The 26,497-nt window shown below is 35.3% G+C and overlaps 3 protein-coding genes across 11 annotated transcripts in view; 1 reads left to right on the top strand and 2 right to left on the bottom strand.

Annotated features, from left to right (window-relative positions):
* The window catches only part of pip (heparan sulfate 2-O-sulfotransferase pipe), a 90,562-nt gene extending 71,912 nt beyond the window's left edge, over positions 1 to 18,650 (bottom strand). Inside the window, exon 1 of the mRNA XM_076365787.1 lies at positions 17,988 to 18,650. The gene's annotated coding sequence lies outside the window, so the exon portion shown is untranslated. The remainder of the gene's footprint in view (positions 1 to 17,987) is intronic.
* Positions 4,218 to 15,451, top strand: LOC116432926 (uncharacterized). 4 transcript variants are annotated; one of them, XM_031990438.2, is made up of 3 exons: positions 4,287 to 4,451; positions 8,316 to 8,460; positions 12,593 to 15,451. In XM_031990438.2, the coding sequence occupies exons 2-3, from the start codon at positions 8,412 to 8,414 to the stop codon at positions 14,497 to 14,499; spliced, it is 1,956 nt and encodes a 651-aa protein (XP_031846298.1). In that variant the 5' UTR covers positions 4,287 to 4,451; positions 8,316 to 8,411; the 3' UTR covers positions 14,500 to 15,451. The 4 variants fall into 4 exon arrangements, with proteins under 4 accessions (XP_031846297.1, XP_031846298.1, XP_031846300.1 ...); XM_031990440.2 differs by lacking the exon at positions 4,287 to 4,451 and adding an exon at positions 8,853 to 10,241 and having other exon boundaries at positions 8,327 to 8,460; XM_031990437.2 differs by lacking the exon at positions 8,316 to 8,460 and having other exon boundaries at positions 4,218 to 4,451.
* Positions 18,651 to 23,723: 5,073 nt separating the features above from the next.
* On the bottom strand, positions 23,724 to 25,489 carry LOC116432928 (uncharacterized). 6 transcript variants are annotated; one of them, XM_031990447.2, is made up of 5 exons: positions 25,258 to 25,489; positions 24,990 to 25,164; positions 24,761 to 24,868; positions 24,446 to 24,579; positions 23,725 to 24,324 (listed from the first exon to the last, which is right to left on the bottom strand). In XM_031990447.2, exons 3-5 carry the CDS (start codon positions 24,801 to 24,803, stop codon positions 24,166 to 24,168), a joined length of 336 nt encoding a protein of 111 aa, XP_031846307.1. In that variant the 5' UTR covers positions 24,804 to 24,868; positions 24,990 to 25,164; positions 25,258 to 25,489; the 3' UTR covers positions 23,725 to 24,165. The 6 variants fall into 6 exon arrangements, with proteins under 6 accessions (XP_031846309.1, XP_031846307.1, XP_031846308.1 ...); XM_031990441.2 differs by having other exon boundaries at positions 23,732 to 24,324; positions 24,683 to 24,868; positions 25,258 to 25,486; XM_031990449.2 differs by lacking the exon at positions 24,990 to 25,164 and having other exon boundaries at positions 23,724 to 24,324; positions 25,414 to 25,454.
* Positions 25,490 to 26,497: the final 1,008 nt, after the last annotated feature.

Here is a 26,497-nt window from a genome sequence, read left to right as displayed (position 1 = left end):
TTTGAGCATCAAAATTTTTTCTAGATAATGACGTAACGTTAGTGACTTAACTTCTAGCATCCGTACATAATTTTTTTTCTGCTTTTTTTGTAACATGATGGTGCTAAATTTTCTGTTACTGCGCCGATCATTAGTACGCAAATATCAAACTGCTGAAATAATGATGTCGAGTTTTTATCAAACTTTAATGAATTAACAAGTAAGAAGCTCGAAGAACATCTTATATTTTTTCTTTATCGTTCTGAGAACAAATTTTTAATTGCATGTATTTCATTACAAAAAGTTACTAGAATCAAACTGGAGAAATCTCTTAACCCTTTGTCCTATGATTTGTCGAATTTAATTTAAAATTTTCACTACGTGTCTGACATGATATCACAAGGGGTTAATTGTCGTAATTTTCAAGTAACTGTTAAATATCTTAAGAAATTATTATTTTCTACTCAGTCTAGTTACCTCAGCAAGGTTAGTCGAGGAGAGGCGGCCAACTTTGTTTGTCACTAAAACTGCCAAGCACCACAAATTAACTTTACCAAATTTTCCTGCAACAACTCGAACAGTGCATCTACTGAGATATCCTTTGATTTATCATTCAGTTTGTGTATTACTAAATCAATTTCCAATGCAATAGTTAAATAGCCCTCTGTGCAAGCTTCAGTACACAACTAAAAACGATTGAAAATATAGACATTTGACAATCTAAATGAGATCTAGACATCTCACTCGTGGAACCAATTCACCTGGAATTACCCTATGCATGCGAGCAACCAGCTGTGCATCCAAGCCCTCGGTTATTGGTTCCGTAACTCCGTAGCTATTCGAATCAAAGGGAAAGGCCTGTGCACCGTAGGACGGTCCGTGCTCGCATGATCGCTCATACGTCCTCGTCTAGAATGATATTCTTGGTAATCCATCTCAAGTCCATCTTCGCCTTCAGCTAGAACGCTGGAAATATAGGCAACAAAACTAGTGTTGGAAATATAGGCAATAACACTCTAGATTTTCCTGTTTGATGAGGACATTGAAGATGAGGGCATTAAAGCAGGACATCGAAGTTCAGGTCCAGAGTATCCAAGTACTTCTAATCACGGTGCACGTTCCTTTTTCTCCAGTTAGAGACTTCTTCTCCGAAGCATCCCTTTTTTTCCTCATTCTTCCAGTAATCCCTAGGTGTATGCTAAATTTAGAGACCGATTAGAGCACAGAATCCTCTTCACTCAGGAAACGTTCATACGCAGTTTGAGTAACGATGAAGATTACTCTGATTTCATTTCGGTATAAATGTGCGAGATATAAGTCGACGATATATCGAATCAACGAAGAAATACATTAATTATCCACTGTGAGAAACTTGTTACTTTGTAAGAAGGAAAAAGGAATTCAACGTATTTCTGAGATCTGCAGATATTTCTTAAATCTTATGGACATATTCGGAGAATTTCAACAGTTTTATTTGAAATTATTTTCTAAGTCGAATCATTTATTCTCAATTAACATCGACCTTTGTTATAACAATGATAAAATTAATTACAAAATTAATCATGATAAAATAATAAAAATCCTACATCAATTCCAAAATTAACGATTATAAAATAATAAACCTACTATATTAACTATAAAACTAATAATTAGAGTGACCATTAAATTAGTCACAGTAAAGCTGAAAATCTCACTCAAGGAACATTGGTTAAACTCGAAAAACAATTCCAACCTCCAATTTCAAAACGTGTCCTCCGACAGCTTCGGTAAGAATAATATTAACTACGAGGCACAATCGTGTTTCCCAAAACTTCCTACTTGACGTAACCCCGTGGCTTCCGCGAGCTCATCCATAAACCACACGATGTTACGCAACGACCGACCGCCAGGCAATTAAAACTACACCCACTGGAAACGGTGAATAAAGGGGAAGGAACGATCACCGTTGAAAGATAACCGATCCTTTCGGTGTACCTGGCCCTTCGTTGGCGTCCGATCTCGAGCGCGGCACCAGCCGCTCATCTAGACGCCGCAAACTTAATTAACTCGACGCGTCTGAAGCTACACCGGGCGTTGCTGCCGCTTCTTTCTTTTTTTCCTCCTCCGGATAGCTCACACCGTGAGAGAGCGACGGGGACCTGAACCTTCGCCTCTTGTGCTACGTAATAACCGCGATCCGGTGGAATTCAGTGGTTCTCACTTGAGGCGGAACCGTTCCCGAAAGTGCGACGACCCCACGACAGAGCCTCCGTCCAGGCCTGGTCACGAACATCTCAAATTGGTCGTAGAAATACCGCCCGCGGCCACGAGAATTTATTCCCAACAGGATAAGAATCTCGAACGCGACCGTTGCTGGACAAAGCCGAGAGGTCCCGAACTAGACACGGTCGAGCGTCGCGAACGGACTGCGGACGATTCGCGAGGGATAAAGGCGCTGTTCGTGTGCGATCTACGGTGAATTTAGTGTTATCACTTCCAGAATATCGTGAAATAGTTTGCCAGTTGCTCCGAAGCAATTTTGTTCGTTTCAAAAGGGAAATTCAGGTATGCATGTTCGACGAGTATACAATAATATCAAAATGCAGGAAATTAGTTTATCTCTTATCACCCCAATAATATCGTGGAATGATTGCCAGTTGCTCCGAATCAATTTTGTTTATTTCGAAGAGGAAATTCAGTTATGCGTGTTGGGTAAGCGTAAAATAATATCAAAATATGGGAAATTTATTTATACATGCTCTACTGTTGCAATTGTTTTTAATTGGTAACCTTTGGCAGTGAGACTACCGTATATAAACTTTATTGCAAAACAACATGTCAATATAAGAAAAATATAATTTTACGTAAACCGGAAAGAAATTGGTCTCACAAGCCTGATGATTTAGATCTTCTGAAAAGTATTATAAAATGCAAAAGGGGCTCGACCAAATATTAGTTATTAATACATTAATTGTATTTTTAGTATAACTTGTGTAGGTACGAATACTCTTGTGACTCACTGCGGATATCATTCAACGTTACAATCCTACCTCGCAAAAGCACCAGACGAATCAATGACAAACCCAACGAACTAAACTGACGACAACGAAGTACACCAATCTGTCTCTCCATCAATTTAATGAAACGAAAAAAATTGAATGCAACTAACAACAATAAAATATAGCAATCTTCATCCGCCACTTTGTTAATTTAATTCGCTAAAATCTCGCAAACCCGACCGCCGAACCAATTACCGGGCGCAAAACGAGCGCGCGAACGGTAACGGTCACGTTACGTACCCTTGATCCCCGCAGCACGCGAATCATTAAAATCATCGTGGTACGCCCGTCAGCCGACTCCCCGACGTTCAAATTGTATCGCACCTAATAATCATGGACTATAAAATGAAGACTTACCGAGCAATCAAGCCACGAATACAGGATACACACTTCCAGCGTCTCGCCGTAAAGGACACGCAAAGACAAAGAGTACAATGTAGATGCCATGCGATGGCAACGAAGATGGGCATTGGTGAGAATATCAATTTATCTCTGACACGTAATTTCCTCGGTTTTCGCCGAGCGGATCAGTAAAAAGACAGCCGTTAAAGGGGAATCTCATTTCTTTCGATGAAAAACATGAATATGCACTTCTCTTAGCAAAAACTATGAACGCCTCTTAGTTGAAACTTTAGCATTCGTTTTTACTATACTTCCATTAAGTTTCAAAGATATTTTCCATTTGATTTATTCGGAAATATAAATTTTACAGCTCATAGATGGAACTGCTCGGAAAATAATTAATTAGATAATAAGGTAAATAAGTTTAACTACAACTGCTAGCATGCCCTAATACTGGGAATGTAACTGTGACATATTGAAAGTGTACATAATTGCAAAGAATATGAAATCATTTTATAAAGTGTACATAAATAGAAATAATCTTCAGATTCTTGCAAAAATTTAATAACACAAAAAGAATGTTCGATACATCCGATATTTGATACTGTTTTCCACTGGTACCTGGAAGAGGATGACGTCCTAGAAAAACCATCCCTAATTCCCAAGAATTTTGCTCACAAAACATTCTGTCCAAGAAAATGTTCACGTGGACAGTCAACAAACGAAGTTTACAAGCCTAGAGTTTAGCTACTGACCTGCACGCGGACGAGTTCTTGGAAAGAAGCGTTCCACGTAGGTCTGTTGACTGGCGTTTTAACACGATCGCGCGGATCGAGAGCGGTGTCCGAGCAGCCAACAACGCAATGCCGCGCCGCGGCCAGCTCCGATCGATCGGTCATGCTTAACCGAACGTATAATTGATCGCGGGACAACCGGGACGAGGAAGAGAAGGAGGAGGTGCACCAGCGGCGGCGTATCATTCAGGCTGGTTGCATCAGGAAATGCGCGGCAAACGCCGACGTTTGCCCGTGGTGTCGATCCGAGTTGGTAACGAGCTCTCGGGGATTGGCCCGTTGTCGGTTCGCCGAACAGGTAGGCTGAGTTTCCATAATACAGAATACTGTTTCTTTATTTACCTATTTAGTATTTTACTAAATAATTACTAGACTAGTGTTTTACTAGTATTTTACTGACTAATTATTAAATATTCAATACTTTACTAGTATTTCACTAAAAAATTACTGAATATTTAGTATTTTACTAATATTTTACTGAATAATCATTAATATTTACTATTTCACTAACATTTTACTATGTACCTATTATTTACTATTATACCTATTTACAGTGGATTTATGGAAATACAAGTATTATGACTACGTCTACCGGAAAGTTCTGTCCGCTTTTTAATTAAAAGAAAACAATAAATTTGCAATAGATTTATTAAAATTACCACTTCTCAGTATACTGGTAATTTGTGGATTCCATTTCTGTAGAATGACTCATCTTCGGAAACTTGAGATCGAGCAAAACTGTCCGGTAAACCTAATATTAAGGTTGCATAGGAAATGTTACGCCGTTTTAACCTATGAACTGTCAATTTTACTTTAATAAATCTCTCATTGTGCGCGCAATAAAATCAAACAATGAAAATTAAACAATCAAATGCACCTATAATATATTCGAACGGTAAACTAAAGCGAAACGACGAAGAATTATATGTTCATCTGTAAAAAATAAATAATTGTTTGTTAAAAAAGTTAGTACTATTTTCCGTTTTAATATGACGTATACACTTGTCGAACGTAGTGGACTTTTACCTTGGTGGTCGCGGCTAAAGATGTAAGACGCGCATTTTATGTATTTACTATTTTGGTTAATACTAGGTTTACGGACATTTATTGGACATTTTATTCTATTATTCCTAGAAAAAATGAATGTTCGTTCATTTAGATCTTGGGGATTAGAGGTTTAAAAACAAACAATTATTATGATCATATAAATTATTATAGAATAAATATTCGTGCAATAACATCAATCAAAATCGATGTAAACGTTCACCCAAGAATGTTCATAAAATTCAATATGCGTTAAACTGACACGTCCTGTAAATCTGGTGTTAAAGTAGTTCTTTCCCATGTCAGGCTTGCAGCTTTAACTATTATCGTTCCCACCGGCAACTTTTTAGTAAAGGAACTATCGTAGTTCGAAACCAGTAATTTAAAGAGGCTATAGGCATTTTAAAAGTTTCTTTTAGATATCAAAGATATTTTTTAATAAACCGCTGTTCCTCACACGCAATTACACCTGTTTCATGTTACACGCTCTAATTACCCACGGTAATCAATGATTTCCTAGACTAATGAGCGTTATATCATGTGGGAGTTGACATCTGGGTCAGCGTTTAATAGTTGCGTAAATCCTTAAAACCGACTTCCTATTATTCGAAAGCGGAATTTCCAATGAAACTTTATTATTGGCGTTCATTAATTTTTAATGTCTACGGGTAAGATATCGAGTTCAGCTTGTATGGCCGAGTTCAGACGAGATATAGGAAGCTGGAAGCAAATAATTAAGGATACTTACTGTACCCTGGGATGAGCGTCTCGAAAGAAAATTGAAAGAATTATTTTCTATTAATTTCACTTATAGTTGATTCTAAATGTAACACAAATTGGTATAATCGATGTAATTAATTATTATTGGAATTAAATTCGTCACGAATGGGTTTTCTAAAGCCTAATTTGCTAATTTGCCGTGTATTAGGCACAATTGTGTTAAAAAATTTGATCGTTACTTATTAATAACGACATTTACACGGTATTATTGTACGCAATAAATAAACAGCGGATATTTACGCAAATTTACGTCTTTTAATCGCTGCTCAACAAATAATGGAACTGCACGAAGGTTTCTTACCTGAATGAATATTTTTACCGGATAAAGAAAAACATCGAATTTATGTCGCATTTAATTAAGATCTCTATCCCAATTACCATTATCCGATAGCATTTCTTATAAACGTGTTAAAAAAATCCTCGTTGCAGTAATTGACAAATTTTATTCACTCGTTATTTAATTTATTTTAATTAGCGCGAGATACGATGAAGAATTCTGTTCTCGATGATCATTAGCGTATACCATGAGCTCATCGGAGAAATTTTATAATAATTCACGCGTAAAGAATTAACGAGTCGATGGACAGAAAAAAAAATGGATTGCAAATAACGATACGAAGGTGACGCACTTAAATATATGTATATCCTTACATATACAGAGTGCCCCATTAACTCTGCTGCAATGTGATATGTCCGTTATTTTTTATGCTGCGCAAAGTATTTGAGACTCTAATTATTATCTTAATTTTCTCTCAACCCTTATGTTGACAACCAGAGTACCTGGATAACCAATTTAACACTTTTTTCTCACGCAATTTGGTTTTGTTCTCGTGAAAATTTAGCAAAATTCCTTTAAATTTCCATTTTTTTTTTTAACATTTTCACATCAATTTCCGACAAAATTCCTATGAATTCCCATTTTTCAATATTTTTACGTTGATTTCTGCTCCAAAGGTAAAGAAATCACTAAAAAATACTGTAACACTAAAATTTATATAAACGTAGACATTTTGGTCGCTAATATACCCATAGGTGAAGGCCATGCTCTACAAGATTTTAATAATGGAAGTACGCACACAACGCATCGTAACAGAATTATGTAATCGAACAGCACCCTGTGCATCCTAAATTCGTTTTAATTCGCCGCGAACGTTAAAGCATTTTGCACAATCGAGTAATCAAGTACATACTTTCCGTCGTAGATCACATTCTCGAATGTCATATTAATGTTAAGCGTCATCCCGATTCTTCTAATTAGTTGGGCATCAAACGGTGAATAATCTTGTATCGAAAGAGCTGCAGGTAAGATAAGCGATCGGTTTGTAATACCGGGAAAACATTGGAATACGCGGTTGAATTGTAAGAGGGAAAGACTGGTAGCCGGCGTAAGAAGTAATTGATGATGACACGTGGAAAAAGGCGAGGGTCGAAAATGAACCGTTAACGAGTTCACCGGCGATTACCGGGGTAACTAATAAACGACTGTAGACGGAAGAATGATAACAGTAATGAGGATGGATGACGCAGGAACGATGATCTCCATCGCGGCTAAACACTGGAAATATGTTGCATTGTTGCATATCATTTAGGCGATTCAATGTTGCCGGGAACACCGAAGTTCCGCCGTTTGCGAATAATTTTCCGCGGAATGGTCTGGGTTTATCTTAAATGTGGATCAAGCATCGTAACGATATCCAATTAACATGAAATTGATTATTTTTTCTGATGAAGCGATTCGAATGTTAATGTTTCCATAAAACGATCTTATGTGAAGGAGAACTCTTTATCAACGACGGTAAGATTTGTAATTAATTTCTTCGTCAGGGTATTAAGTAACACTTCTGCCTTCATAAATTAACTCTTTGATAGTTTGTGACTCGTAGTCATTTATCAATTTGTAGTTGTAAGGCAATTTTTCTTTTAACGTTTGAAAACGTAAGATTTTTATCTTTGTTGGTCAAGCGTTGATAGTTGTTGCACGAGTAAATTAAAAACAATCACTTTGTACTTATAGTGCTAATCGAATGTTACAAAACTGAATTACTCGTAAATCGTTTATTTCATGAAATGGTGATTTCCTGAAAAAATTTCCTTTTAAACCAATACGTATCATCTGTAATCAACGGATAACCAGTAGCAACCATTCCAATGATCGCAATATAGAGCCATGCATAATTATTTCGTAAAATCGAAAAGAATCCGTGTACAGTTAGTGACGTAAATTGAATTAAAAGAACCGCAGAGTGAACAATTTACAACACCTTTCACTGTAGCGACTGCTATCGCGAATGCGCTGCTCAATACATCACGCGTGATATTAAACCCCTCCATTTTACAGTAAATCACGCTGCCGTGGCAAGGACGAAACCCCGCGGGACGTGGAATAGATTTATGAACGCCTTTGAAATCAAAGGAGTTCTTGAACCTCAAAATTATGATAAATGGATCCTTTTGCGCGCGAAACTACATAATCGACGTAAATTGTAAGTTATGCTCGTCAATTGATTCACCGACACCCATATAGTCGAATTAACAGCTACCAATCCTGTAACATTGTTTTTACTGTTTTTACCTATAACGATAAAATAATTGCATTTGTTCTTGTACGATATAATAAAATCAATGGGGTTGCAAGGACAAGGTCCCAGGCATTATGTTCAAATACTTATAACATCGCACGAATCCTTATATTATATCATTCAAATATTATATTATATTATATTATATTAAATCACATATGTTATTAACAAAATGGTATTTCTTAGAATTCAAATTAAATGCGTCCTTTCATAGTTAAGAATGGCGCAAGTTACATAAAATGGTAGAGAAAATTGACGGATATAGAATACTATTGAGATAATAAGTGTTTTCGTAGTTTCCTGAGAACGAATATTGAATTTAACATAAAATGCTACATTGGGTGTTGACTCATAGTTGCTTCTACCGCAAAAAACAACAATAATTATGAAATATCAGTGCGTAATAGTGATTGTCAGAAGAGTAACGACACCTGTCTCGAATCGACAATCATGTGTCTGCTTGTGACCGTCGAAGCAGCTCGTCTTGTTCACCGTCTCCGTGACACGTTCGACAATCACGTATTCACAGCAAACAATTTCGAAGTTCGAAGATCCGTTTATCGAACCTCACCACGTACCAAGCAAACAAACACCGTCGAACAAGTTAGCTGCCTGCCTATAGCGCCCTCTTGCGCGTATTTCTCTGTAGAATTTAAAATTGTACGAACCACATGAGAACCATGGCAACGTATAAAGTGGTAGTTCACATTTATCACAAAAATGTGTGTGTGTTTTAGATTCTCTAATCATTACAGTATAATAATATTATTTGTAATATGATACTACGGCAATATTGGCCCAAATAAATCATAATATAGCTTAATAACTTAATAAACAGCAGCATCAACAGCAGCAGCATCAACAACAACGACGACAATAATAATAGTAATAATAATAATAATAATAAGAAGAAGAAGAAAAATGATAAACAATAACAATAATAAAGTCAAAGAAAAAAATAAATACCAACTCGAGCAAAGTGTGAAAAATAATCTCAATAGAAGTGACAAAAAGAAGACACACGTCCACGCTTGATCGATAACAGTCTAGCTGGCCAAAGAAGGCAAACCGATCGTTCCACGTGCAGCCATTCGCATGCCACCGATAAGAAACGTTCGACAGATAAAGCGAGCATCCGACGATCTCCGGTATCACGAATGAACCGGTCATCGTCTCGAGTGGCAACGGAGCGCGCGGTCATTGTTTCGGCGGACATCGCGGAAGAGCGATTATTCCTCGAAGGGGACGAATTAATAAGCGGCACATCGGGCTCGATTCGAGCCGGGCTCGATGGGAAACCTCGCCGGCCAGCGCTTCCTGCTCCTTGACAGTCAATACGTGACGGGATTTCGCTTCTAATAGCACCGCGGGGGGAGTTCAACGTAAAGTTCCACGAACCGCGCACACGTCTCCCCTTTTTTGTCCGCCTCCTACCCCTCGGGGCTCGCCGAATCGGCGAGCGGCCGCGCGCGACACGATGGTGTACGCGCATGTACGAATCTAAGGACATCTCAGACACATTCGAAATACCGCGGGGTATAAAGGCCTGCAAGACCTGTTTTCGTCCGATAGCCTACCGTCCGGAGGAATCCTGTCGCAAGGCTACATCGCCAGGAATAGACGACGCCCGAGACTACGCCGCTGCGACAGAAGCTCCACGGTTTTCGGTGATCACCCCTTCGAACGTGAGTGAACGTTTTTCATCGTTTTCATTGATCTTGGAATTACTCTAAATAAGATAAGTGTGATACAATTACTTACTTTACTGTTAACACATTGACTGTCACAAGATTTTCGAGCGTTTTCTGTAATATTACTTATTCCTCCGTAATTAACCCCTTGCCCTATAATATCGTGTCAGACTCCTAATCAAAATTTCAAACTGAATTTGATAAATTTAAATGTGTTATCTACTTGTCTTAAATACAAATGAAATATTTTTGTTTCTATTATCAATCGTTAACGTCTGAAGTGAATGTGAGTTCAGGGTAAATCAGGGTAAATGTTGTTAGAATCAATTGTTAATGATTAATTGGTACCATAGTTCTTAAGTTATATCGTTATTTAGTTACTTATGTAACTAAATATTTCTATTTGACATGAATTTTTTTATTGTAATTGCTTTCTAGCAATTTGGACACTTCGATTATTGGTGACCACCATGGCAGTCAATGTGTTAATGATTTATTAAACAATGAGGAAAATTGTGGGCATATTCTGTGTTTATATTTACTCTAAAGTATAATAGTTGATAACAGAAGAATAATATTTAATTCGAATTCAAATGAATTTAGTAACATTTGTGATTGTTGAATTGTGTTTGTGATCTTGAATGGTGTTGCGAAATTGTTTTAAATAATAATTTTAAGGCATGAGTAATACCTTTGATACCTTTGGTAAAAACAGTGTTAAGAGGAATTTGATTATTTTGTTGTGGAATATATATTGGCTTTTGGTAAAAAATGGTATGTTAAAATTGTGAATGTGAATTTTCATAGTGATTTCTAGAAAAAATTAAAACGTCCAATAAATATTAACTTTTGTTGTGTTTCGTAAGATTTAACAGATGATTCTTCTAAAAGTTTGTGCGTTGCGCGTTTCCTTCTTCATCTGTAATTTTCTAGAAACTGCGTCCCGAACATGTACGTTTGAAGAATCTCTCTTAAATAAAGAAGTGAATATATACGTTATCGAAGTAGTGACGGAAACATTGGTTTATACACTCATTCGCTTGCTATCGGAAGTCAAGTGTCAAGTAATCAGTATTAGAATACCATTCACACAAACATTTAGAAGCGAGGTTTTAAAGTTAAGATTGAATGTTTGTAACGTTATAAAAACCTTATGAATATTAAATTTTTTATTTACAAGGCGAATTAACGATTAAACGAGTTAAGGGCTTTAGCAAAAAGTTATAACAAAACCGCAAAGTAAATATAAATTTTGAAACCATCGAAGGTATTGTTGAAAATTGTAAAATAATATTATAATTATTAACTGTAAATTACATCTTGCAATGAATAACTATGAATAAATAGAAGTATATATAAGAAACATAAATGGCCTTGATCAAAATCTAAAGAAATGTATAAATAAGTACATCTAGAAAAAAAGATCATCTTCTGCGTTATTTATTCTTTGCAACTATCTATCTATCTCTATATGTATATATAAAATATTCTTATTCTTTTTATCTTATAAATGTCCCTTATATATCAGGAATATTTTCTGCTGCATCATTGCTAGTCAAGATAATTACTTATTGTGGCCCCTTTTACGCGACTTGCCCTCTGTAATTGATCGATAACGAAAGCCATCTCACGGATCATAAAATATTAATTTCGCGTAGCCAGTTTCCTCTATTTTCAGTCGCGGCAGAGCTTCCTAGCAAATGACAACTGCTTTGGTTACACGCCGCCGAGTTTTACTACCTCCGTTCATTGCATTAAGCGTATTTAGCAGCCGCAAATAGCTCAGACGGCAAATAATTACTGAACTGGCTTTATACGATCGTCACATAAGCCGCTCCGTGCATATCGTACAACGGTTATTCACTTTTTCCTGTTTCTTAAATACACTATTATTTAAAAATCCGTCCACTAACCTAGATCTTACCACATTAATGACCGGTGCCACGTAAACGCGCGTAACTTTACCAGCCAGGGGTTATCAACCAACATCTTGTATATGTAAATTCACTCTGCTAATAAGTTACCCACGGGACACCGTAATCGTATTTTTTCCCCCGACAAGGACCAATTAGAAGATTACATCATGAAATTTGAATAACTTTCCTCACATTTCTTTTTTATGTTACAATATTACAAAGACTTTATGCGTGATAATTATATCATCTTTCATGAAATATAAACATGTATTTCGGTGTCTTTTTAACATACATTTATGGTCTCTGTACGAAAAAATTATATAGGTATCTTTTAATCTTCCAAACAGTTCTTATTGCTAAGAGAATACAAATTTCAAATATCTATATACGCGAAACCATCAAAATAGTTGATTATGTTTCTTTCAAAAGGTTCTCCAGCGATGTTGTTGCCGCTGCTGTTGCTGCCTCTAGTGGCAGCCGCGCCATTGAATCCATCTTTGAAAAACTACGTCTTGGACATCGAAAACGGAATCCTCAAGAATGTCCAATACAGCAGCGACGCCTCCACAGAACTCGATTTGTCAAGCATGGGACTCCGAAGTCTCGAAAAGAACGCCCTGGACAACGTCTCTACCATACGATCCTTGAACCTAGCCAACAACTCTATAGAATCTCTACCGCAATTCATGTTCTCGAATCTGACGAACTTGGAGCAACTGAATCTAGCCGACAACAAGCTCACCACTTTAGAAAACCTCTTTGTGCGGTTAGACAAGCTTCAAATACTGAATATCTCTAACAATCCTGTGATGCATCTTCGTAGGGGACATATGTTTGGCTTGACTAAGTCCGCGACAATCCTAACAAAGAACAACGTCTTCTGGAGTATAAGCACTGGCGCGTTCGCTAACTCATTCCTAAAAACCGAGGAAGAACTAAAACAGCTGGAAAAAATGAAAGCTGAAGCCGACATCGAACAAACACACCAGGAAAAAGAGAAAGGGATGGACATGACCAAGGAGGAATCTTTGAAGATCGAATGCCCGCAGTCCAATAAAGTCATAAAACCAGGCCAAATGTTGAAACTGTGCATGTCTGACAAGACAGTGATTTCTATAGAGCCTTTAGACGATGGTGTGAAAATCGCTAAAGGAAGTTCGTGTCTAGAATTGCCGATAGACGAGAAGGAAAAAAAAGTGAGTCTGCGGGGTCTAGGAATTAGAGGCTTCCAGGAGGGTTGGTACGATATGTCGTATTTGCCAATCGCTTCTCTGGACTTGTCCAATAATGACATAACTGAGATTACCAGGGAGATGCTGAACGACCTGCCAGCGGACTTGATTTACGTGAATCTCGCAGAGAACAGGATCAGAGGCATTTACAGCCAGGTGATCGAGAATAGACATTTGAGAATGTTGAACCTTAAGAATAATCTTATAGAGAACATCGAAGAAGGTGCTCTGCAGAAAACGAATCTGACTGGTTTATACGTTCTCGGTAATCAATTGGACAATTTATCTTTCGTAGCTAGTTTGCCTCAAACTCTGACGGAGCTGGTCGTTTCTAGTAATCACATAGCTTCGATCTCCGACAACGCTTTTTCGAATCTTCCTCGATTAGTCTACCTGAATCTAGCCAATAACAACATCAAAAAGCTTCAGAACAATGTCTTTCAAGGTTTAGAGTCCCTCCAGGTGCTGATAGTTACGAGGAACAGCTTGATGGAGATCGAACGCCAGGCGTTTAACAATCTGAAACAATTAACTACTCTGTATCTTCACCGCAACTCTTTGACCAAACTGCAGAAAGGTACATTCACTGAATTGGAGAGCCTGAAAGATCTGAACTTGGCTTGGAACAAATTTGAAGAGATCACCAAGGACACTTTCGCTTGTCTGCCGGAAACTTTGGACTTCTTACACGTTGACTTTAACGAAATAAGCAGTTTGGAAGCTGGCAGTTTCGTCAATGTTCCACGATTCACTTTATCGCTCACGGGGAACAAAATTTCGAGCATTCCAAAGGGGACTTTCGATCTTCCGACGCTCAGGGATCTTCATTTAAATAATAATACTTTGACGACTATCGATGGGGATAGTTACGAAGGTCTACCGCAATTGAAACGACTTTGGCTGACTGATAATCTAATCACGGTGATACCGAAAGGTTCGTGCAAGAATTTGGGCAGCTTGAATGTTCTCGACATCTCGAAGAATCCGTTCGGGAAGCTGGAGAATGGCGCTCTGTACGGACTCAGCACAGCAAGAGGCAATTTCTTATATGTTTATGACAATCAACTAAAAGAACTTCAGGCTGGAGTATTCGACGACGTCTAATTAGAAATCGATTTTTTCTGTTGGGACACGTGATCATCATAATACAGGAAGATTAGAAAACTACGTTACATTTATGAATCTTAAAACGTCTAATTCTTCTCCCGAAACGTTTTCCATTTCCCGTCCTTCTTCTTCTTCTTCTTCTTCTTTTTTCTTTTTTTTGGTCATTTATTTTCGTCATTTGCGTAATTAGCAGCTCATTTACACCAAAAACTTATGTCGTAATTTGATATATGAAATATGTCAAAAATGACAGTGGTAATTGAATTTTCTTCCGCTTGTTCGTTTTAATATCTTAATAGTATCTTATTAATTGGTTCTCTCGTTCCGTATTTGTTTTATTATCCATTTGCTGAGAGATTATTGAATTTAATTATATCGTAACATCCTTTCGAAGATACATTCCAAGGAGCTTTAAAAGTGAATTTCCTTTCGTCTTAAAATGTTCACTTCCTGTACGATGTTAAGCTTTTAACGTTGAAAGTACCAGACGGTGAAAGTGACTAGTTCTTTATTTTGTTACGAAGATAACATTTATTAAGATTTAATTCTCGATGAATACATCTTCATGATTCCTGTAATTTTTAAAGCAAGACGTCTGGACCGATTCGTGCCAAGCAGTCTGGTAGTTGCACTGTTAATCTTATCGAGCCCGTGTAATTATATTGTAAAATTCAGACGTACAAAAGTGACATGTCGTTCGAAGGAACCTAATACGTTCATTTGTTACGATATTATGATCTTGATAAATGATGATCTCTCACGGCTGCGATCTAATTGCTAATATACTTCACCCACACTAATAAAAAGTGTTACATAATTACTTCCGCGACACTTGGTAAACGTGTACTTACACAGAAACTCGTTTTGTCGTTGCGTTCATTATCACATCTTACCGTTTTATATATTATCGATTATGATTACTGGGTTTAATTAAACGAGTTACGCAGTACCTTGGAAGAATTGATTGCTCTTTACATATGGCTTTAGAGCCGCTGATGATCATTTTCATTCTCATTTTGGCGCGCAAGACGTGCAATCTATTACGATCATCTGTGATTCCAAATCAATTATAGTTCAAATACATACAAATTTATTTCAGTAAAAAATCATTCATTATTCTTGAATACCTTCACTTCATTCGAAAATGTGTTTATATGAAAATTCATTTCAACAAAAAATTATTCGTTATTCTCGAATAAGTTCAGTCGAAACTATTGTTCGATCCTTCATTCGAATAAAATTTTACCGGAAACATTTAGTTACGTGAAAATTCGAAACTATTGTTCGATCTCTGATTCGGACAAAGTTTCGTTGGAACAATTCTAATCAAATGAAATTCGGTTGAAGTAATGGCCGACTTCATTCCCACCATACCAGGATTCTAAATATACCGTTCATCCTACAACCGGCAACTACCATTTACCGACCACCGATACAAGAAAAGAAAAATGAATAGAAAAATGGGAAGTTTCTGATGAACGGTTAAAGTGTGTCGATCCTGTTCGGATCCGGTCGCATCTCCCTGTCCCAAGGTTCGCGTGAAAGTCAAGGCCGGCCGGTTGTAAACCGCAAGCATCGTGTTTATATGCTGTACATGTTATACATATACATACGTATGGAAAGGGTTGCAGTCACGTTCGGGAGAAAGCGAACGGGCAACCAGTTTATGAAAATCGCCGCGCGGCCACTGTCTCGACGGCTTTCTCGCGCAACCGAACCCCGAAGACCTTCATTATCATTCGACGGCGAAGTTCACGGCGGCGAAACCGTACGCGTCGTTCATTGGCGTTCTCCGATCTCCAACACGTTTCAAGGAACAAAGTATTTCACTCATTTTAGCACGTTGAATGCCGCAGGATTTCATAGAGCAAAATACGCAACATGGAACGAATGTAGTATTAAATCATTTGCTTGGACTGCATTATTATTATTACACGTTCGTCTAGCTGAATGTCACCGTATTAAGTAGCATTATTTATAATATAGAAATGTTTTTAATTAATCATTGTTTCATCGAGTAAATTATAATGATTCGATTTGGTTTGGAGTCACCGGTGACCTCCATGGCATCCAATGTTTTGACTCTTTGCAGACGTATTTGTATGTGATATATAAGATGAGCAGTATCATATTCGATTCATTAGATAAGAAACTCACTGATCGAATCAATTAGCTGCATATAATAAAAAGTAGAGAAAAATGAGGCAACAATTTCAACAAGTGGAAAACCAAGATGACGAAAATTCAATGTTTCACAATTACGACTGACTTGATGACAAAAAGTCGTAATTTGAATCTTGCAATATTTTCATGGAAAAAATATATGAAATGTATGCAGATACTAGAATGTCAGCCTTCAGGTGATGTTGCCGCAAAAAATGCTGGCCGGATGTGTTAATTTCCCTGCAATTAGCTCGATATTAGCGTCGATCTCGAATAGCTGTTCTTGACATTTACTTTCGAACATCCCGCCATTGTTAGTCAATCTGGTTGTCACTGGGATGATTTTACAGTTCGTCCCGAGTTTCCGATTTATTCCTCGGATAATATGGTATTATAGACACATATTTCTGATAACTTCATTATACAGTTGTGACAAAGAGTGAAGTAATAAATAACGGATTACTATAAATGAATTATTTATATAAAGGATCTTCAGCTTCTATGGTAATCTTTAACCTTGGTCCATAACGGTTTTAAAGATAAGGAAAGAAACTGTGATTAAAATGGAGAAGACAAACTATTAAAGATTTTTAATCGGGTGAGTTATATTCAAAAGCAATAAATTAATTGGGTGTAATAATGAATAAATAAATAAATAAATTGATTGATTTAAATAATAGTAAAATTATATAAAAAACGATAGAGTGAAAACCAGGCAAAACATATTAATATAAAAATGAAATTACACCTCTTTGCCAATTATATGACTAATTAAGATATCTGCATAAATAATATACATACAATTAATGAAAAAAAAAGGAAAAAGATATATGAAATCGATAAGAACAATAGAATATTAAAATAATAAATAATGAAATGGTGTACTCTAATTAAGTAGTCAATTATATAATTTGTCGACTTTTACATCTAGCTAACAAGTAAATCTTGAAGATGGCCGGAACCAGTACCAAACGTAGACAAAAACTGTTATACAACCGTCTAGAAAGGCTAACATAAGAATCCTTTAGTATGTCATTACCTAACTATTTGCCTAATGATTTTCTTATCTACAAGGAAGTTGTATCTTAAAATTAAAGGTAGGTGCCCATCGTATAATTTATTCGAACTCACAGTTTTCTTGTACTATGCATGATTTGAAAAGAAATGCATTGAAAAGTCTCGTATTGTGTCTGGAAACAAAACTACATATGTATTCTGTTCGCGAGATTGCTCACGTGATAATGGCATTATTCACGAAACCGACTTTCCCATCGATATTATTTATTGTTCCAACAGTGACAAAGACGCGCATTCTCACATACCAGCCATTTCTCGTTCCGTGGCGAAGGTCCCGAGCAATTTCGTGGCGCTGACACTGTGTACACCCGTGTTCTCCACTTCCGGTTTAGCAACGGTACCTCGTAGGGTTATCGAACGTGTGTATGCCAGAATTACCGTCCGACGTCTCCGTAAACACACCGCGAGACAACAGGTGAGAATTTTTAGTCTACCGCTAGCGTAATCCGTCGGGCAGACCGTCTGCTCGTGTAATTTATCTAATCGAGAGCCTTCGGTGACGTGATGTCTGACATCGTAAGAGACGTCCCACAGTTCTTACAGCAGCCGATGATAAGTACATTCCTCATTTTTAATAGAAAATAAATAACACCCAGCGTGAGCTTCGCATCATACTCTTTATTAATTATTATTACGTAATCCACTTAGTTCGGTTAACATTTCGAAGCGAGAAATATTATTTGATGGATCGTCAAGTTTTGTTGTTATTTCAGAGGAAGCTAATTATTACTGTCGATTTTCGGGTAACTTATAACCGATAACACTGCGGAACAAATTTTCACCTTTGTTAGTTTTTGCAACAGCCACTATTTAATTCTTATAGAGTAACCGACCACCTAACCGACCCGCTAACCCCACCTAACAAGAGAAAATGGACTTACACGACTTTCAAAATAAACGGTCCATGTATACATATAAGAAGTGACCGGGGTCTAGGTCTATACAGCGCGTAGTCACGGCCCTGTATAGCTGTGGCCGGCGAGTGATGGCCGTGTGGCGCGAAAGTTCCGTTCGCGGACATTTTCTTACCCTGTCCCAAAGAAAAACCGATGTCACGCTTACCACGGGGGGTTCCTCTTCAGAAATGTCTGCAGAATCCAATGGTGCACAGCAAATTCGTGCTGGCCAACCCACTTTTCGTAGAAATGTAACAGAAGTGCATACAAAGTACGCGCATCTACCTTTTTTTAAACTTTGATCGCGGGCAAGTCTCCTTTATTTTTTGCGACAAATTTTAACTGCATATCGTTTTTAGTTTTCACGTAACATTTGGTTTTCTGAACAATTCGACCGTTTCTACAAAATCCCAGTTTTTTCGAAAACTGGACCTGACCCAGCAATTTGGTTTTCGGATTCGTATTTAGGGTAAGGAACTCTATAAGAATTACATAGTGGCTATTGCAAAAACTAACATAGGTCAAAATTTGTTCCACAGTGTAATTAACGACTATTGAAATCGGTAATAACATTTGTTAACGAACTCTGCATTGAAAATGAAAAGAGACGATTGTTTTCAGGAAAGACTTCGCATTAACGTTATTTACGCAGTTACATTATTTTTGATCGATTTGCTTTTTCAGGCTCACCTCATTTCCGATTGTGTTACTATATAATTATAGAACACTCTGTATAATGCAACCACATAAATTCACTTCCTCCTTTTCACAGCGTATCCTGCAGAAACTACAAGAAGTTTGTCGTTCGTAAATTACAGGGTGGAATGTAGGCCATCGAATTCGGCAGCAAGAATAAAAGAAAAAGGTTGAATCCGGAATGAACCAATGAAAAGGTATCCTCTCGCAGGAGAAAGCTCGAAATGTCAAGTTTACTGACCTTCCCCTTTAAAAACGACCGAAATTTATGAGCGACGCATGCATATGTATATACGGCTTTCGGAACACAACAATTTCACAAATATATTCACCTTCGTAACATATACGAGACATTTATTAAATTTCTTAAAGATTCGCGACGGCGATCCTTTCGCAAATTTATTCGAATGAACCAAGAGCTTTCCAATAATATCCATAATAAAAACGAAACCCTCGAATCGTTCCGACATTTAATTACGTGCATTTCATGATGTCTCGAAATTTTATTACATTTTTAAACGAGAAAACCGTTTTTTTTTTTATTCAGATTCGATACTTTCAAACAAAAAATTCGTTTTAAGACATGATAAAATTTCGAGACGTAAAAATATAAGTAATAAATAAAGGGAACTGTAATTTTATTGAATTTATCAATGATTATCGTGGGCGATTTTTTTAACTGAATTAGTAATTTTGCTCTATTATTTTAAGACAGGCATTTAGCAATTATTTGTACATAAAAAATAGAAACCAGGAATTTTGTCAATATTCTAAATATTCGTTAAAGTTAAAAGGATACGGTCCCGTTTATCGCAGACTACTTGGCAAAAAGCCTCGACATCTGAATACTTTTGAATTCGTTCCTGAAAAATTGCCTTGGCCTGTTTTATATAGATTAACAACGAAATTGCTATCCTAAATGAATATTTATAACATAGCTCGTAATGAAGTCAGTGGAACACATTATACACTACGAATCTAAATTCATAGAAATCTAAGGCTGGTGAAAGTATCGGACAATAATAAATGATTATAATGATGAATTTAATTTCGGCCGAAGTCAATGCTTCCGTTTTAGACGTTAATGACAAATTTTGCGGTTCAGTTTTTGTTTCGGACATTTGAAACGGTGTTTTGTGCGACTTACATAAACATCTACTAATTGTAACAGCTTTCGCCGTTTACAGTTGAATTTTGATAAGATTAGCACCGCAAGATACAACTGTAAATACATTATCTGAGTAATGCAAGGAAAGACTTACAATTACTCTTGAAGACATGCTATGTAATCTAAAAATAATATTTTTCATAATATTTATCTCTCTGAAAGAAGGTCATATAAGATAAATATTTTATGTTTGTCACCGTATATCATGATACCTGTTTATATTCTGGAAATGAAAATCTAAAAATAATATTCCTTGAAGATACAGGCGAAATTCTGCAATTACAAAAAACCTAATCTTTTATCAAATCAATATTTAACTTTCTTCAAACAATTTTAAGTAATCTATATTTGGAATATTTATATTTATATTTGTATTTAAGAAGTAATGTAAATTAATGGAATTATATAGTTATACTCATTTTAAACTCTAAAGTATATTGAATCTGTACTTTTGTAGCGTATAAAACATTCTGCAAACAATACATTTTAACTGCAGTAAGTACTTTTCATGGGCAGAATTAAGATTCTAATTAATGCTTCAGATTAGTAGGTAATTTTAGCGATTAGCGATTCAGGGTTAATAAGAAATTAACTTTCTTGAAATCATACTGCATAACATATTTCTATTCTTAATTACTAGACCGTGCTGTTCACAAAGATCGTACGCGTGCTTACGCGAATTTCAATTACCAGTAAGACCAGCACACTAGCGTTTAATAAATACGCACACTGCTCGCGCATCAGTCATTGAAATCACCGTTACTGCGCTATATGAGGCAAATCATTAATTATGATTAACAGACTCTACTGGAAATTAAGCGTACAGTGGAAATCTAAGTCATTGTTTTTAAATTACAAGTGTATTATAATAATCACTCATGTTAGGTTGCAAAAATAATAAAATTTACTATAAATTGATACATAATAAAATAATAAAACACGTAATCGTCGTTAAAAATTGATTAAAATCGATGAAATTGGAGAATGAAAGTTTGAACAACAACCAATTGGTTATTCTCAATTGATTATCTCTTTAACAATAATCGATTTGCTGTTCCTTATTAAAGACTATTCATTCATTATATCTATTCATTTCTTTAGACTATTCATATAAGAATAATATGTTTGCAAAAGACATGTTAGCTATGTAGATATAACGTTCTTCATGTTGTTCACTTAAATGAACTTGTAATGCTAATTGCACAATTCCAAATTATAAAATACGTACACAAATAGCCGCAATGATTCGCAAGGTTCCTCTAGAACCGATACAAATGAAAAGTTGTCGTCCTTTAACGCGAAACATGAAACTGCTTGCAAAACTGCCGCCCGGTATTTCTGTACCAGCAAAACTGGACTGAGGTTTGAATTACGCCAGACATCGTGTCGAACGATTCCTGTGATCGTAATGCATGATGGACAGCAAGCTTGATGAAACATGCTTCCGACATTTATTTCGAACGATAAGATTACGAAATCCCGTTTAACGAGCAAAAAACGTCACCGCAAATCTTCTTTTCTTATCACGCCCGAAAATCAAAAATTAAATCAAACACATCATCTATTATAACCAAAGATGCTTATCGGAATGATTAAAAATGTGGAAATAATTCAAAATGTACATTAATCAAATAATTGTTCCAAAATTTATATCCACGTGAAATATCCACGTTTCCAGTTACAAATGAAGATTTTATATTGCATTATTAAAAATTGCTAAATTTGTTAAAATCAATTTTCATACGTAATTTATATACTTATATCTGTTTTAGAATAATGTGCTTGACATTTTATAATACGAGATTAATTTCTCATGTATTTTTGAAATTAGTTATTTTTCGAGCATTGTTTCACAATTTTAATTACCAATCCGAACTTTTCAATTTTAAATCATCGCCAATTGTTCAAAAATACACGGCAATACGGCAGAAATTTTTGCACAAATCAAGTGAAAGATGCAAAGGTAGCTTTTCGTGTTTCGGCGTGTCACTAACATGAATTTTCGCAATCGCTTCCGCATTCTTTGATCGTGTACCATGGTGTTAAGTTACGCGTAGCAAAAGTTCACCTTTTTACGATAATTAATCGTAGATAATGAAGACACTGACACGATAAATCATAGATGGAACATAATTATGTCGCAACGCAACATAAGCGTTAATTAATATAGCAGTTTGCGATTACTTCCGTGTCTTGCAACGGTGAGTAAAGCTGTTCCCATTTGTGCAAAAATATCCGCCGAAGGAATTAGATTTTGCCAGAGATTGGCTGTAAAATTATAATATCTATAATTTCTCATATAGTTGGTCATTTTCAGATCAATTCCAGTTATATAGTTAATATGATAATTTCATTTTATTACGACTACATTGCACACCAGAAAAGCAACTTTTCTGAATAAATATGTAACAGTATTCTTTATACCTTAATATAATGAAATAATTGCAAATACTATAATATTTTTTCTAATATTCTTATTAAATAAATCAATAAATGTATATCGATGAAAAAGAAATCGACTATATACTTATTAAGTGTTAAATAAAAAGATTCCGTACATTTAAAATGTAATATAGAATCGATTAAAATATTACCAAATTCTGTTTAAATAAAAAACCTCAAGACATTCCAACATATTTTTGTAAATTAGGCGATTTATATTGTTGACAATGACGAAAGCTCTCGATCCTTGAGTTCAATTCCCAGGCGAATGTTTGAAACTCGACTCAACATGATTCAATTTCACTTTTAAACACGATTCCGAAAGTAATTCTAGTACATAACATTCTGGATGTTAGTTCGCGTGTTAGGTGACATTAAAAATCATATTATAGATCGACTTTCGAAGAAACACAACACCGCACAGTGCCAAAGGATTATTTACTGAAAATGTTTTTTAAAGCTATTTATAGCATGCACGATTGTGTAAAATTAGTATAACTTGCTTCTCGTTCAATTTGAAACTGTAAAAAGATGATAAACAAATTTTTATCTGATTCTATTTTCTATAAATTAACGAAATACTTACTTCTCTGTGAACAATGTAATGTAATCTAATTATTTATTGAAGTAATATTTCCTCTAAATGTCTCTGATCTTCTATTGTAAACATTTGTTTAATGGAATCACTTAATAAAATTATCACTATAATGAGAATATTCTCGAATGTTTGAAAATGTTATGTATACGAATCCTAATAAATAAAGTATAATTTGGATCTTTGTATTCAGTTTTATTTACAATACTTGTTTCTTTTCTTTACATATGTGATTGAAAGTATGATTTTAAAGTATATTATATAAGAGTGAATGCATAATATACAATTATAATGTGTAATTAAATTTTGTATGGTTTTGACTGGTTATTATGGAAATAATATTTAAAAAATTTTAAGTATATTCTCAACCTGTATAAAATTAAGATAGAAATATTTCCTGTATGAATACTAACTATGAAATATTAAATTCACATTTCATCATTATTGTAAAACAAGCATGCTTTTCAGTTTATTTGAATGGGATATCATACCATTCAAATACTTAACAAACTCAATGGTATTCAAAGAATCTGATTCATACAAAATTTATATCGTGTAGAATATTGATAGCAAATTATCACATAGTGATGCTATACAGAAACACGTCAATTGTAATCTGTACATATTCATGGAGGTTCTGAATTGTGTGTGTTATCATTCAACAACACTAAATTAGATGACGCTTCATCTTCAAATATGCCCTCATCTACTTCATCATCTGAACTGGTAAGCTCCTCAGGATATTTATGACTGTTACTCAACTGACTAGAAGGTACCACTTGCTCCTAATATTCAACACGTAAGCTTTAATTTAGTTTAAATGCATTGTATAAATATTGACTAACTAAGCATAAGATATATCATTAAACTAAAGAAATGTTACCTTTTTAGCAACAATGTATGTACCTTAGATTCACTGTTTATGTCCTGCAATGAAATGTCAGTTTCATAATCGAACATATCTTCTTCTAATTCTTCTACCGGATGAAGTGATATATGCGCAATGTCTTCATTAAAATTCACAGACAGTTCTGGTTCATCTATAAGATCATACAAATGCATGTAGCTTGTTATTATACTAACGCTTACAATACAAATTAATGCATTGTAAACATTTAACTTGCGTCTATTCTAATCCCTTACTGAGTGGATCGTCTGTACGATTATCCAAATTACGATACTCCATTAATCTACTGTTATTATTACTAGTATCAGACCTACAATGAATTAGCTCAGGGTTATTCCCATTTTGCAGTTCATCCATATTTGTTACTCAGTTCGGTTGACAGACTGCTCAAAACTAGATGGTCTGCGAAATGTCCATACACGCTAAAACATTAACACAGTTATTGGACATTTATGTCACGGGTGATCAATTAATAATTGAATGAGGCGTGGCGCATTAAATTTACGTAAAAGGATCACTTAAACACGGATTAAGAAGATTTACTTTGAATTGTTATATCTAGCTGTTGCAAGACAGCAATGAATATTTCGTGATGACAAGAATCTCGTGGATCCTTTTTCTCCTTCAAAATTCATCATCTCGCGTTGATGACTCCGATTAGATTGACGATATCAAAATTCTTCGTCCTTTGCTCTGTTATCGTTTAAAATTCATTCATCTATCAACATTTATTTTTTCATAGAATTGTGAAATCTAAAATGTGCTAAGTCATGATCAACGCCGCGACATATTCACCGAACATGAAGCTCACCTTCAACGAAACAACGTATTCGTGATTCGAACAATGTGGAATAATAGGAACTGTATTCAGAAACCGTTCACACTATTCACACAGAAAATCAAAACACAATAATGTAACACAGAACGAAAATAAAATCACACGTTTAACGATGTAACAGTCACTTACACAATATGAACCTCAACGAGCGGCTTACGCATGCGCTACGCGAAATATAGTCACTGACAAGATACAAGAATAGACTAAACACTTTATAGATTTTTCCAGTACAAATCAGACTACTTTACCGACTACAATTTCTTAATTGATTATGACGTCTCCTTTTAATAGACAATGCCAATTAATTAATCATTGAATCAGTATGGGAAGCTAAAGGAAATATACAATTCATTCGTTACAATAGTTCCTAGCAAGTTCTTTTGATTATTTCGTATAAAAAACTACTATGATAAATTTAAAGATACTAAGTAACACTAATTATTATTTATAAATGTGACACAGTAAAAGTGAAATTGATTTATTTTCAAAAAATTTGCATCTCGATTTGCATGAAAAAATAATGAAAAGACTGTTGAATTTTACATTTGAAAAAGTATTTGTTATAATTTTTAAACAAGAAGTAACAGATTTATTGATAAATCGATTTTTGATTCGCTGAATCCATCGATCAATAGTTGTACATAACGTTCTGCGCAACAGAATAGTGAAGGGGGGGTACAGTGGAAAGTATCTACTAAGAGTGGGGAGAACACAGGATAATAAAAGAAGATGAAGCTCGCATAAAATCTTCAATTTACCTGGAGCGTTTGAAGTAAGAAATTGTTCTACTATTACATGGGTATTGAAATTTCTTGCAGTAGTGTAGTAAATCTTCGTTCTTCATTTTCAAAAATTTTCTGTGTATATGCAAGTAATTTCTCTTTATACAATTAAGACCTCGAAAAGAAATTTAATTTCAGTTTTAAAATTAAGTTGTTCAAAAAGTAAAGCTGTAATTTTAATTTTCAGAATTAATATAATATAATAATAATTAATAGTTAATAACTATACATGCTTCTTAAATCTGAAAATTTTGTTTAATCGCTTAACAGGTTCATTAAATTAACAATAAATGATGAATGCTATCGATCTTGATTATATCCTTTTATTACGCAAAATTTTACATATTGATACATACTATAAATGCACAAAATTTGCAGTCTAGTACTAAAATTGTTCAACAAGTTGGTAGAGCGAAATATTGAATGAAATT

The sequence above is a fragment of the Nomia melanderi genome, chromosome 3 (assembly GCF_051020985.1).
Source record: "Nomia melanderi isolate GNS246 chromosome 3, iyNomMela1, whole genome shotgun sequence".
Lineage (NCBI taxonomy): Eukaryota > Metazoa > Arthropoda > Insecta > Hymenoptera > Halictidae > Nomia > Nomia melanderi.
Note: the sequence above shows the minus strand (reverse complement) of the source record. Positions and strands in the feature narration are given on the sequence as shown.

Bases quoted from the DNA above. Each gene is read 5' to 3' on its own strand.
- LOC116432926 (XM_031990437.2), top strand. From the start codon at position 4,361: ATGCGCGGCAAACGCCGACGTTTGCCCGTGGTGTCGATCCGAGTTGGT. The intron at 4,452-12,592 runs GTAGGCTGAGTT...TTCTTTCAAAAG, and splicing joins GTTGTCGGTTCGCCGAACAG to GTTCTCCAGCGATGTTGTTG.
- LOC116432928 (XM_031990441.2), bottom strand. From the start codon at position 24,803: ATGGATGAACTGCAAAATGGGAATAACCCTGAGCTAATTCATTGTAGG. The intron at 24,580-24,682 runs GTAAGGGATTAG...ATGATCTTATAG, and splicing joins TCGTACAGACGATCCACTCA to ATGAACCAGAACTGTCTGTG. The intron at 24,325-24,445 runs GTACATACATTG...GTTGAATATTAG, and splicing joins ACATAAACAGTGAATCTAAG to GAGCAAGTGGTACCTTCTAG.